This window comes from Dama dama, chromosome 8 (assembly GCF_033118175.1).
Source record: "Dama dama isolate Ldn47 chromosome 8, ASM3311817v1, whole genome shotgun sequence".
Lineage (NCBI taxonomy): Eukaryota > Metazoa > Chordata > Mammalia > Artiodactyla > Cervidae > Dama > Dama dama.
The window spans coordinates 38,392,902-38,405,986 of NC_083688.1; the positions used below are offsets into that span (position 1 = coordinate 38,392,902).

A 13,085-nucleotide genomic window follows, 5' to 3' on the forward strand; every position below is an offset into this window, starting at 1 on the left:
CTAATTCAGATTATTTCTCCTAATCAACAACTTACCAAGAACAAAGTTAAAAGATCTGACCTTAGGTAGTGAATTAAGGTGGGTGAAGACACAAGAATACTACCAGGAGTGATGGAGTACTGCGAGAGTGCAGTGACCAGGGTCCTAGAGAAACCTGATGGTGGTCTGGTTCATCACATGGCTTGTTTAACTTCACCCTCTTTATAACAACACAGTTCTACTTCCTCTCCTTCCATTTTCTTTCCTGTTCAGTGGCTTGAAATCCTCAAGTAACTCATGTTCTGATTCAACAGTATTTCTGTAACTCCTTTCTGTGTTTTACCTTTTATCTTCCAATGTGCTTTTTTCCCCTGTTGGTACAACACCACACAATTCCAAAGTGCCATCTAATGCACTATGCCACTGAGCACCACAGCCAGTGCTTTTAAGTGTACTAAATTATCTTCTGGTTGAAAAGAACTTAAGCCAAAGAAATAAATGCCCACCTCTTAACTGAAGGTAACGGTCAAAACAACTTTTGAATGGTTAGTCGGAAAATGCTTTCAGGCCTGCCTATCAGAGCTGAAGAAAACATTTGCGCTAAGCAGAACCGTGATGTTATGTGAACAATGAGAAGGTGCACAACAGCCATGTATTTTAATTAAAATAGAGTTTATTAGCTTTTCTTTTAATATAAACATGAGGAAGAAAAACCACATAAGTTGTAGCATTCTTTTCAAAATAAAACTGCAATCAATACTTGAATCTCCAAGCTCCATAAACAATATTTTTTGAGGTGGTAGATTGTAATATTTTATATCCATTATTTATCATTTATGTCTCTGTCCTTTAAAAATGATGGAACCTGTGGCACTCAATATAATGTGAAGCCTTGCTATAAAGAGAGAAAAGTATTTCTGGCCCAGAAATGCTTTGTTTACAGGCAAAATTCCTAGGATTACATTTGAGAAGGAAGGAGAAAGATTTTACATAGTTGAGAACACTTTTTTTTTTTAATGTTTCAAGTTTAGGTGACATCATTACCCATTTCCTAAAAGTCTGATTACTGGACCTCCCTGTCTTTTAATGGGCTTCCTGGTGGCTAAGTGGTACCCTGTGTTTTAAAAAGCCTGAGGTAAGGGTTCCTAAGATTTATCTTTCCTCAAATAACAACTTGAAGTGACACACCTATAGCCAGGTTAACACGCAGAACAGAAACGCTGTTTCATGTCACTTACTTTCTTGTCACTACTACTAGGGTCCAATTCCTTTCAATTTATTACAGGAGAACTAATGCTATTCATAATTCCTTTACCAAATCTAGAAAAAAGAAACTTCAGTGCTCAAGCAGATAAACAGCCCAGCCTGGCAAAGGACTATTTTAAAAAGAGGAGGCCAGATCTATAAAGATACAAGATATCCTCCTGAAGTCTTTGTGCAATTTGAAGCTTTGATACTTGTAGAAATATAAATGCTACAAACTTACAAAACATCACCTGAGAGTTTACTTGAATTTCTTCTAAACTCATTTAGTTTTGTAAATTTTAAACATTAAGCTCCTAATTTTAATCTTTTGTTTCAGCCTATTGTTTGCCATCTTCAAGAGGGACTGAAACAAAAAATTCAAATTAAAAGCTTAACATCTAAGATTTACAAAACTAAATGAGTTTAGGAGAAATTCAAGTAAACTTTCAAGTGATATTTTGCGTCTGTAGCATTTATTCTTCTGCGGCAGTGTCCTGGAGTGTCCAAGCACACTGTATTAAAGCTTAAAATTGCACCAAGACTTTTGGGACACCTTCTTTCACTATCTGCTTATTCCTGGACTAACAGGTTGGCTGGAATTATGAAAATATCCTTTAATACAAGTATTTAACAAAGAGGACAATCATCAGAAAATGAGAAGCACCATTAGAGTTAACAAGAAATGCAGCACGGACCCAGTAGAAGTAGGTAACAACATACTTTCTCTGCTTGTGATCCCAAACATGCTAATCTGCTAATAAGTAGTGCTTGCAAAAAATCTGAATGACAAGTGTTATTCAGCAGCTTTTTGGTTTAAACTGATTGCCAAAAATGACTAGCAGCTTCAATGAAATAGTAGGGAGGAAGAATCCTTCAAAACCTAACAATGCTACAACAGTCTGTCCCTAAGTGGCTTTATGGGTTGTCAGGAGTCCCGTGTTTGAATGGCAATACTGCAGTGATTCTAAAGGAATATGCAGCAATATGGGCGAGAAAAATAGGAAAAAGTAAAAGTTATATAGTTAGTGTCTTTAAAGTCTAAAAATTTAAACTATTAAAAAAAACCTCACATAGTTCACAGTTATCGGCCTACATAGTAAGCAAATAATCTGTGGGTGGGTTGGGAGCTTTTAGCTTTGGAGTGGTTTTTGTAACTCTGTTTACATTAAAAAGGACAGAAGAGTGTGTTGCCTTGACAAGGTCCAGTTTTTTCCTATGACCATAATCTTTGCTGTCCGCAAGTCTCTTGAATTCAGTGTCTTTCTTCTAGGTGAAAATACTAACGTTGCTGGTTTCTGAGCAGGAGAGGTGGTATTTCTCCAGTCCTTGTTATGAGGGGTTCATGATGTTACAACCCCTCACCTCCCTCTGTTTATGAGAGGATGGCATTGGAGCGCTGAATACCAATGAAATTATCAGCGCTGAAAGACCTTCTCACAGCAACTCTGCACAAGTCTTTGTATTTGTCTTCACACAGTCTGGAGATGGCCTAAGAAAGTCAATCAGACAGAACATAAGTATAATTGGGAGAAAAAAGTTCCAACCTTAAAGAAAGCAGCATTGAAGATAAGCCACACATCTGCATTCATTTAGGTTCACAGTTGCTGCTACTTTGGATAGTTCACATCTACACTGCTGATTCCCTAAGATAATATTCTTCAAGGGCTATGATGAGATTGCTGGGGCAGGGAGGAACATATTTAAAAACTGGGTTCCCAAAATAGGCCCCATCTAACAGCAATATGATGTTACCTACATACTAAATCCTTAAACATAATGAACATACCTGAGCAAAATCAGTGTTTACCCAGCTATTCAACTTCTATTCAGTCTTCATTATTTACTACACACTCTAACAAAATTTTAACGAGGTAGGTGTGTGTTAAAGGCAAGAAGGGTCTAATGATGAAGCACTACAAGGTGCTATTTCACATGCATGTAAATTATTGTAGAAAAATGTCTTATTTCTAAAGTACCAAGGTACCAGAAAAAGTGTCAACTTTATATGTATTCATTTCAGTTGTAAATTTTGCTGTATACCCACCAGAAATCACAAACTACTTCAAATTACTCTTCAAATCACTACTACAAATTACTTCATTCCATGTATGTTACCACTTCCATTAAAAACCCACCTACACTATATCCAGTTTCTGAACCCACATTATAATTTCCAAGTATAGGTCTCACAGGTTAGCCCCTGATGCTTCTGGTCTAATAAACTCATGGGGCTGAACTGTGATACACCACACACACTGCAAGCTCAGACAGTTAACAATGGTAAGTAATTATCAATGTACATATGATTAGGGATACAATTATAAGAAATTATTCCTGTATGGTTATATGTAAGTGGAGGTTCAAATAGAAAACCATTAAGAACAATTAAATCTGATTTAAAATATTCTGAATTATGGTTACATAAGAGATATCTGTAATTTTTTTTTTTAATAATGTGAGATCCCTGTCTAACCCATAAAAGACACAGGGAATAAGATGCCAGTGGGTTAATAAGCTCTTCAAACTGTTAATTTAACAGCTTTCCATAGTGTAAGTTAGCCACAGATGCTGGCTTTGGTGGCTAACAGAAAACCCAGTTAGTGAATCCACAGTCTTACCTCTAGGTTCTGTGCTCTTTCTTTGCTAAGAGGAGCAAATAGAAAACTCAGGTTGTTGTCATCTGCTAAGGAGCGAAGGTCAAAGTAGTATTTGGCATAAACACTGGCGGGAACATTAATATTAAACTGAAGGAGCTCCAGAAAGTGCCTCTCCATCTCATTCCTGGGGGAGGAGGAGAAGACAAAACCAACATAGGACAATTTTAGTCAACTGGGCTATCTTCAGAAACCCCATTCTGTGCCACGACAGCTCTAAATACAGTTTTGAAACAAATAATGGCTCCCCAGCTGGATTAATACACTAATGTTCAAACAAGGTGCAGCTATTTGTGGTTCTTCCTGCGTCCTGGCACTTGGAGTTTGGGACAAGGGGGGGAGGTTACAGCCCTCTTATGCACCCGTGCTGCTGACTCGGGGGCTCATTCTTCAGAGTTCCATTAGTGCAGCCGTGCATTCATGCTCCACGCTCACTCACAAGGCCCCGCTATAGTCATCAGATGAAAGGAATGATGTATGCTGTTTATTAGCTCTGGAGAACTTGCAGACATTTTCACCGGGCGATAACAGGAAGGGGCTTATTGAAGTAGAGACACGCCAACAAAAGGAGTAGGCACATCACCACGGCAACAAATGGGGCCATGGAGAGCCACTGCTATTATCTCTGAGGGGAGAAGACTCTTGAGGCAACAAGGATTCATCTCAGATAAATAAATAAATAAGCTACACTCGATGCGAAAGGGAATCCCCTCCCCCGGCTCCAGTGCAGGGGACTGTGGCAAAGGGCAGAATCCAAGTTTCTGTTCCTCTTAACCCCAGCAGGATGAGAAGGTGTTCCTGGGACAGGATGGGATACACTTTCTAAGCTATGGGAGGCAGTAGGATTAAGGGGAGACGTCTTGGCTAGACTAAATGCACCTGAGCAATGACCCCGATGGAGCAGTTCCCCCTGTGCACCATCCGCCAGCCCTGACTAGGACAGAAGGTGCATACGCATGCAGGGGGTGAATTCAATGAAGTGGGAAAGTAGGGTGCTGGGAGCAGGTCTTTCCTATGGGACCATACAGAGTCATTGCTTGTCTAATGTTTAATAAACAAAATCACAGTAAGTCTTACCACTTTCACAGCAATCACTTTAAAGAGTTAATTATATAAAAATGATAAATACCCAGACAAATAAAAATGACTTATTTTTCAAAATATTTGTTTCCTGGTTTTAAAGTCTTAATATTTTATCCATTGGTAAGTCATCAAATGTTTGATGTTCTCCTGCATGGAGAGCAGAGTGTGAGCAGAAATGAGGTTTCTCATTTGTTGAACTTTAAACCTAACTGAACCTACCTCCAAAATTAATTTCCTGTTCATATGGCCGTAAGTCTATAGAAATGTAAATCAGATAATGTTTTGATAATCAGCTAATCAGGACTTAATTTACTACAGGAATAAATGCACTTCACTATCCCTTTTATATTCTCTTCCACTAATACATTTTAATTGTGTGGAAATACAGTACTTCATAGGATTAACATGTCTATTAACAGAGCTTTACCTACTGAAGAAAAAAGCATTAGGACTACAGAATACGCTTCTGCGTTTTTTTTTTTAAATGACTAGATGACTGAAGAGCATGCCATTTATAGGCGCAGCAAATTTTCTGAACAGCAGCTGCTCAATATATTCAAACAAGATACATGGATGTTAGAAAACTTTTAAGGAAAAGCTGATAGATGCCAATTTTTCAATTGAGACTCAAAATGAGACCATTACAAATAGCAGCCAACAGCAGGGGGATGAGACAAATGTGACTTGAACACTTGGTTGTAATGCTTTCCAGTTTCCAAAGATCATAAACAAAAGCAGCCTATTACGAACACAGCTCCTGGTGATTCTGTTTTACACAGAAAAGTGCTGTTTACAATTAGCTCCTTCCTGTAGCTAGACACTGCCATCAGTGCTATTGGGCTCACATCTATGAACACCCACACACTTCCCTGCATATTCTCTGATGCTGTAACTGGACCCAGAGACCCCGTCAGCTTAGTTGCAGGTTCTGAGAAAATTTCAGCTGCCATCATGGCAGACCTGGTGTTTATGATTACACATTTTCCTTCCTTCAAGGAACCAGTTTAAAGATGGATGATAGTGGTGCTCAATGTCACTTTAGTTTCTACAACTTCCAAAAGTACTTCTACTTATCTCGAATTATCTGCCGTTAACACTAAAGTGGCTACCAGCAATATCACCATGACACTTTTTATCATCAAAGTGGACATTTTCACCAAAAGCCACTTGGACAGCTACCAACAATCACTGGTCCCTTCTCTTAGTCACAAGCTTCTTTGCTTCAGTTGTAAATATGCACTTTGGTAATTCTGAATTAAGAGTCAGGGGCAAAGGTAACAAAAACAAACTCTTGCCACTGCTGCCTGCCATGACCTTGATCGTCCTCTGCTGTTCACTATAATAAAGAGGTACCCCTTTACGTTTTCCTAAATGCCACCCACAAGGACATTTTCGCTGTCAAGTGAGCACTTCTAGAGTCTGCTGCAAATACCTCTCTGGTTCCTGCTGCCTCCCACCCTCGGGGCCCTTCCCCGCAGCCAGACTGCAAGCCTGATGTTTCATGCCTGTGTAAGCATGCCATCTGTGAGGAACCCCCCAAGTTAACTCAAGGCCCCACCAAGTACCGCTGTGGTTGCTGAGTGCCCCGGGTGAGGCCCCACTGACACTTCCTGGGCTACCTGAGACAAAGGAGTTTCCTAACTCAGCAGACCTATTTCTAAACATGGGGAACACTCCTGACAGTGGAGGAGACAGAACACAGAGATCTGAAACCTTTCTGTTTGGTCATCTGTCCCATCATGGTTTCCGTAACAACAGAACCTTAGAGACAACCTCAGATTACAAAAGAAGACAAGACCTGCAAAAACAAATATACAATGTATGACTCAAGTTGAAGTTATAACTTCAGTAGTCTGGAGGTGCTAAGACCTCAGCAGTGACCACTTAACTTCCAAGGCCGGACATGTGTCTCTTAAAAACAGACTGGACCTGGTAGACAGCTTTAAGAAAGACGTGAAGTTATTTACTGCATCATGTTGTTCTGGTAGTGAGCTTGTAAAATGGCAAAAACCACCAGAAAAGTAATTTCAATTTATCAAGCAGAAATATTACAACAATAACACACCAAGATTTAACTAATTAATGATGGGAAATACAAGTTATACTACAGCTAGACAGAAAGAAGTCTAATTTTATATTTATACCTAATTCACCTCTCTGCGCAACGTAACCTTTCTTAAAATGTAACATTTCTTAAGATGTAAACTTTATGGGAGCAAATAAGGTATTGGAAAATGGTTAGACAGTTCACCGTAACCTTACACACTCACATGTCCTCAACTGTAATGTCCTTGAGGATCTGGCAGTAGTCCACATTCCAAACAGCCTGATCGTCCCAAACCTTGGAGGCAAGAAGAATGGCTCCCAAAACAATTCTTTTCCAGTTAGTGGGGCAAATGTCGATCTCAGCATAAGTTAAAAGCCTCTCTAAGTAAACCTGCAAAAGTAGAGGACTGGTCTTTGATTTTAGTTCCGTTTAAGGGCGGTGATAGAACTGTTAGGAGCGATAGGTTTCATCTGTTTTTAACAAGTCTTTTTTCTTTGGTTCTGCAGAGACTTTTGCTCGGCCAGCCAAGGCCAAAGGCCAGGTCACAGTTGTAAGGCAGATATTTCTGTTAGTCTGGTATTTCTACTCTGCCCATGTGAATTTCCAACCCAATTTTGGTCGCAGGAATGAAAGGACATCTCAGCATTCTAAAGACAGGCATTGTGTTATTACCTTCCCACTTGTAAAAGGCAGCATGTATAGCCCAGCATCAATTCAACCGTTCAGTAAATGCTTGAGTGCCTACCGTGTGCAATGAACCTACCATACTGGTGGTGGGTACGTGGCAATTTTACATAAAGCTTGAGTATGTAAAACTCTGGTAAGACTGAGCAGTTCTTTATCTTCTCTTCAGAGGATGAACTTGAAGATAATAACTGGTGGTCAAGAGAGCCTCCCAGTGGCTGCTGCATGGCACAGCAGGACAGGCGGTACAAAGCAGCTTTACATCACCACATTTAGTGCCTTTTTAGGGAAGATTCATGCACAAAAAGAGCTTTTTGTTCATATCCCCTATTTTTCACATCTCCATTATTTCATAACTCATTTGTCTTACATATTCTGCAACTTAGCCAATTTGTTTGGTTCTAAGGTGGTTAAGAGCTGCCGGTGTCTGAATCCCTGGGGCTCCTCTAAATCTGCCAGGTAGTTTGTGGGATGACTTCATGGCTTCTTTTATATGTGTCAAATGGCTATTCTATAAAGAACCAGACCAAGTTAACAGCTGAGTAAAGATTAAAGACATAAGTTGTGATGGTGTTACCTCTGCAGAAGAGAATATATGCCATTTGATAAAAAGAAAAACGTCCCGTTATCAGACTGACATCTCCGATCTGCCAAAGCTCTCCAAACTCAATTGTGTTTCAAACATGGTTACTGAGATTACATACCCTTAGTGAACTTCTGCCCCTGACTCCCCAGCGAACTCTGCATGCGCCAGTACTCTCTAAGAACGAGTCTCCCACAGGGTCCGCCCCTCTACTTTATGGCACTGATAGAAGCAGTTCAACCTTAGGGGCATTCCCTCAGCTTCCTCTCAGCTTCACTAAAGGCAAACCTGGTCTCATTTACACCACTTGCCCTCCTGTCTCAGTGGAAGTGACATCTCTTTCTTTTCCCTGAAGCTAACTCTTCTATGAATGAAGTCAGTCCCACCTCTCATTTCTGCAGGACACTGTTCCCACAATTCATCTCTTCTCCAACAACCCCCCTTCTCTGTCAGAGATTTTCTCCAATGTTCTCTTACATGTTCTCAGCCCATCCATCACCACCCCTTAGAACACTTCCCTCAGGAAATGTTCTGACACTGGCTCCTCATGACCCATCCTCTCCTTAGCCCACTTTAGTCTGCCCCTGGCCGCCACTGCCCCACTGAAACTACTGAGGCATGGTCACTGCTGCCTTCATGACAAACAGCCAGCGCTCTTCATTACAGTGCCCCACTCCCCAGGCATGCCCTCAGAGCTGAAAGACACTGCCACACGCCTGGCTGCCGGGACCAAAGACCTCCACTTGAGTTATCTCAGTCCCATCTGTTGGGAATTCTTATCTCCACTTTCACTGGTCACCTGCCGGCTCTGCTCTTCTGTCCGTCACTTCTGGCTTCTCTATCACTGCCATTGTCTCCTAACTTCCCTGCTTCCACTGACCGCCAACCACAGTCTGTTCTCCCCAGAGCAGCCAGGAGAGCCTCTCAGATTAAGTGCACTTCACGGGCCTGCCCAACATCTGCCAGGGCTCTCCCATCAAACAGGTCACTTCTGTGGCCTGCTAGTTACGAGGTCCTTCTGTGCCCTCATCGCCTGTGCCTTCCCTCATTCCCTACTCTGATCACAGCGGCGCCTTGCTGTTCCCTCAGCACAGAACCCGCTCCTGTCTGCGCCTGGTGCTCTGCCCCCTGCCTGTGCTATCAGGCCCCTCATCTTCCTCAGTCCAGCCAGGTCCTGGTTCAGATCTCACCTCTGTAAAGAGGCTCTTCCTGGTCTTTCTAGCGTGCATGCATTAAGTCGCTCAGTCGTGTCTGACTCTGACCCCATCGACCCGTCTGGCTCCTCTGTCCATGGGGAGTTCTCCAGGCAAGAATACTGCAGTGGGTTGCCACTCCCTTCTCCAGGGGATCTTCCCAAACCAGGGATGGAACCCGAGTCTCCTGCCCTGCAGGCAGACTGCTTCCTGTCTGAGCCACCAGGGAAGCCCCTCTAATCTCTCCATCCCTCTACCTTGCTTTCTCTTTCTAGCTTTCACTACCACTTCAAACAGTCATCTTTTTAAAAATACTCATTTTAAAAAGTCTTACTCTCTGTGGTACACCTGATACTTACACACACTGTAAATCAACCATACTCCAATAAAAACTAAAGAAAAAACAAAACCCTTATGTCTGCTATACTTACCTCAGAAAGGCAAGAACTCTCCTCTATGCCCAGCACTTAGAACCGTGACACGGGCAGGTATCTGGTGTGTATTTATGCCCTAAGGATCTCCTTGGCAGCACTCAGCACGTGCACCATGCTCTCCTTCTTCAAGCTCTCCTGGCACCTTCTGATTCTCTCCTGGGTTTCCTACCACTCCGGCCACTCCTCTGGGGATGTGTCCTGTTAAGTGCTGACAGTCCCCACAGATCTATCTTCTCCTCAACTTTTATTTAACGTACTTTCTCTGCGTTTGAACAGCTACACGTAATTCCTGCCTCCCGCTCAGCTTCAGGCTCCAATCCCATATAGTCAAATGACTGCCAGACACTGTCACTCTGCTGTCTCACAGGTCCATCGGGCTTAACTTGTCTACAGAGAAATGCCCCTCTTCCAACCCACACACCCTCTCCTGCCTGCATTTCCCAGCTCTCCACGTGCCAGCGCCATTCCTGCGTCTCTCAAGCACATGCTAACTGAGCACTGTAACTGGCTCGCAGCTCCAAGAAAAGGCCTGCGTCTGACCCGGGGCCCACTGAGGGGAAGCCTCCTCTCCTGCACTCTGCCTGCAGGGGCGCAGGCAGCGGTGGACGCAGGCCCTCCCTTCAGACCATGCAGCTGACCTTCCCCTATAGGTTTGCTATAGGGAGGAGTTAGGCAATCCCAACTACCTCTCAGCTGAATATGATATGTTATTCAAATGATAAAATCTTACCATAGGAATTCAGTATGGATGACAGAAAGGTCCTCACATAGCTGGAGCTTGGCAGGCTAACTTGAGTAAAGCCTTTCCAAGCACTACTGAACCCCAGTCCTGGGTACCTTCACACGCCGGCACCAGAGGACAGTAGAGATGGTTAACACTATCGTCCAAGGACAGGGAGGTGAAGGCAGTCGGTCTCAAGACACACATCACAACTGCCTAGGCAACACAGCCTGAGACTCAGAAACACACTGAATCTACACCTGCCGTGGGCCAGGAAGTTCAGTGATCGCCTCCATCCTACCACCCAGCACACTTTGTCGGTGTGTACCTGTGTGCACTGTGTGTGCATGCGTCCTGAGGTGTGGAAGGAGAAACCAGAAGTTTCTCCTGCTGCCTTTAACACCAACTGTTGTGTGATGAGAAAAGCAATGGCAACATTTTAAATCATGATGATTACTAAAGCTCAAATCTATATTTTACTTCTTTTTGATACATTTCTCTTTAATAAAGTTCTGATGATCATTTCAGGAACCTACTTTCATTTGAAAAACAGGCCCATACCTTCTGTACAAGAAAAAAATTTCTAGAGATGCTTCTATTAAGAGAAAAATATATTACCAAAGTCACTATTGCACATTCAGCAGTCAGCTGGGCGGCACTGAAAAGAGTACGAACAAATCTGTAAATGAATTTGTGTTCAGGATCATGCTTAAAGTACTCCTCCGGAACCTTTTCTCGCTGAAAGAAGAAAAAACACATATTAAGTATCCACTGAACAAAAATACTTAAAACTACCCTCAAGACAGCAATCTTCACACGTGGGCCCATGTGCTACTTAAAATAATTTTGACTAGGTGACATGTCTTGTAGTCTTTTAAATATAAACAATGGGATCCTAAAGTACCATAGTGATTCAATACTCACTACCATTCATTAAAGAAAAATGCAAGCACAACCTCAGAAAATGTATTTTCACCTTCTTCCCCAAAGAATTCTAACCAAATGCAAACTATTTTTAGGCTCAAAAGTCTTGCTGATCATTGTACGTCATCACACTTTTCTGCAGTCAACTATGAAAACACCTTTCCAGTGTCCTGTAACCAGAGGCGCTAAGGGTGTGCTCTCTTACACAGCAGTCACCAGTCACATGTGTCTACTGAGCACCTGAAGAAGTGAGTTTTTAAACCCTATCATTTTAATTAGTTTAAAATTTAAACAGTTTTTAAATTTTCTCCTTAGAGGTCTTACATATTTGTTAGGAAATGTTTATATTGTGTGATGCTATGGAAAATCATCCTTTAAAAAGCTACATTTTCTGTTACTTGGGTATGTTTACTTACCTGCTCACTCGACATACAAAGCGTAACTCAGTTCTTATCAGTTACACCCCTGACACAACATGCCTTTGGTAAAATGACTAGACATAACATGGGGTGGGGGAAGAAGACTTAAAGGAAGACAATCTTGGCTTTGAGCTGGAGGCAGTAATTTTCTTCTAGTAATTAATTTCAAAGCAAATCAGCATGAAATAAACACAACTGTAATAAGAGAAAAATACACCTTCAATAAAAGTGACACTTACTGTGAGTGGATGTGATCTCTCATCAAAAATGTCCAAGGACCTATTGGCATCTCTATAAAATAAGAATGTGTATTTTAAAAAATTAATTCAGGAGTTACTAGCTTAGTAAAGTATCTGCTAAAAGTAGAGAGAGGAGTAGAGGAAGCTTAATCTTAATAAAGCAAACAGTTTTACATATTCTCCTGGATTCTGCCCTTAGAAAGGTTTTCTGACCTATTTTATACTCAGCACACCAAGTTGCATAAAATCTCTTCTACAACCAGCCAGAGCTGCCTTTACCCGCACAGACCCCTTCTAACAGGCAATGTTCGTAGACCAGTACATTTCCACTTCACTAACCTCACAATGGAATATACAAGAACATTTTATAAAGTGGTAGTAGTAGGCAATAGTCTTCTAACTTCAATGAATGTAAATATCAGATTCATGCTTTTTGTCTCCACCCCCTTTTGTTCTTTATATTATATTCTTATTATTTCTTCTTGTCTCTTTTAAATAGTTTGAGTTAAAAATGTTAATTGTCTTTTAAGAGAGACCAGGCTTTTTATTTTAAATTCCACCACACTACTACACTGTGCCCATTTAAACAGCAGTTCTGCAAATGTGGTCTATAGGCCTCTGGGAATCTCCCCTGGCCTCTCTTCAGAAAGCCTGTAAGTCCAAGAGGTCAAAACTGTTTTGTATAAGAATACCAAGACATCACCTACCTTTACACTGTTTGACACTTAACTATGATTGTATAAAAGCAAAAGTGGGTAAAATTGCTCATTTCTGAGTATGAATCAAGGCAGTGGTATGAAACTAAATTAGAAGTCATTCAGTTATTCCTGGCCAAATGAATGTAAAAAATCTGCTTCACTTAAGAACATCCTTGATGAAA

The 13,085-nt window shown here is 41.5% G+C and overlaps 1 protein-coding gene across 2 annotated transcripts in view; it reads right to left on the reverse strand.

Moving 5' to 3' along the window:
- Positions 1-630: 630 nt before the first annotated feature.
- Positions 631-13,085, reverse strand: part of CCNYL1 (cyclin Y like 1) — a 35,363-nt gene continuing 22,908 nt past the window's right edge. The window contains exons 6-10 of one of the 2 annotated variants that reach the window (XM_061148892.1): positions 12,206-12,257; positions 11,242-11,361; positions 7,232-7,398; positions 3,843-4,005; positions 631-2,713 (exon numbers count right to left, since the gene is read on the reverse strand). In XM_061148892.1, coding sequence (XP_061004875.1) covers positions 2,597-2,713; positions 3,843-4,005; positions 7,232-7,398; positions 11,242-11,361; positions 12,206-12,257 — 619 coding nt within the window. In that variant the 3' untranslated portion in view covers positions 631-2,596. The remainder of the gene's footprint in view (positions 2,714-3,842; positions 4,006-7,231; positions 7,399-11,241; positions 11,362-12,205; positions 12,258-13,085) is intronic. The other variant, XM_061148893.1, reaches the window with a different exon arrangement.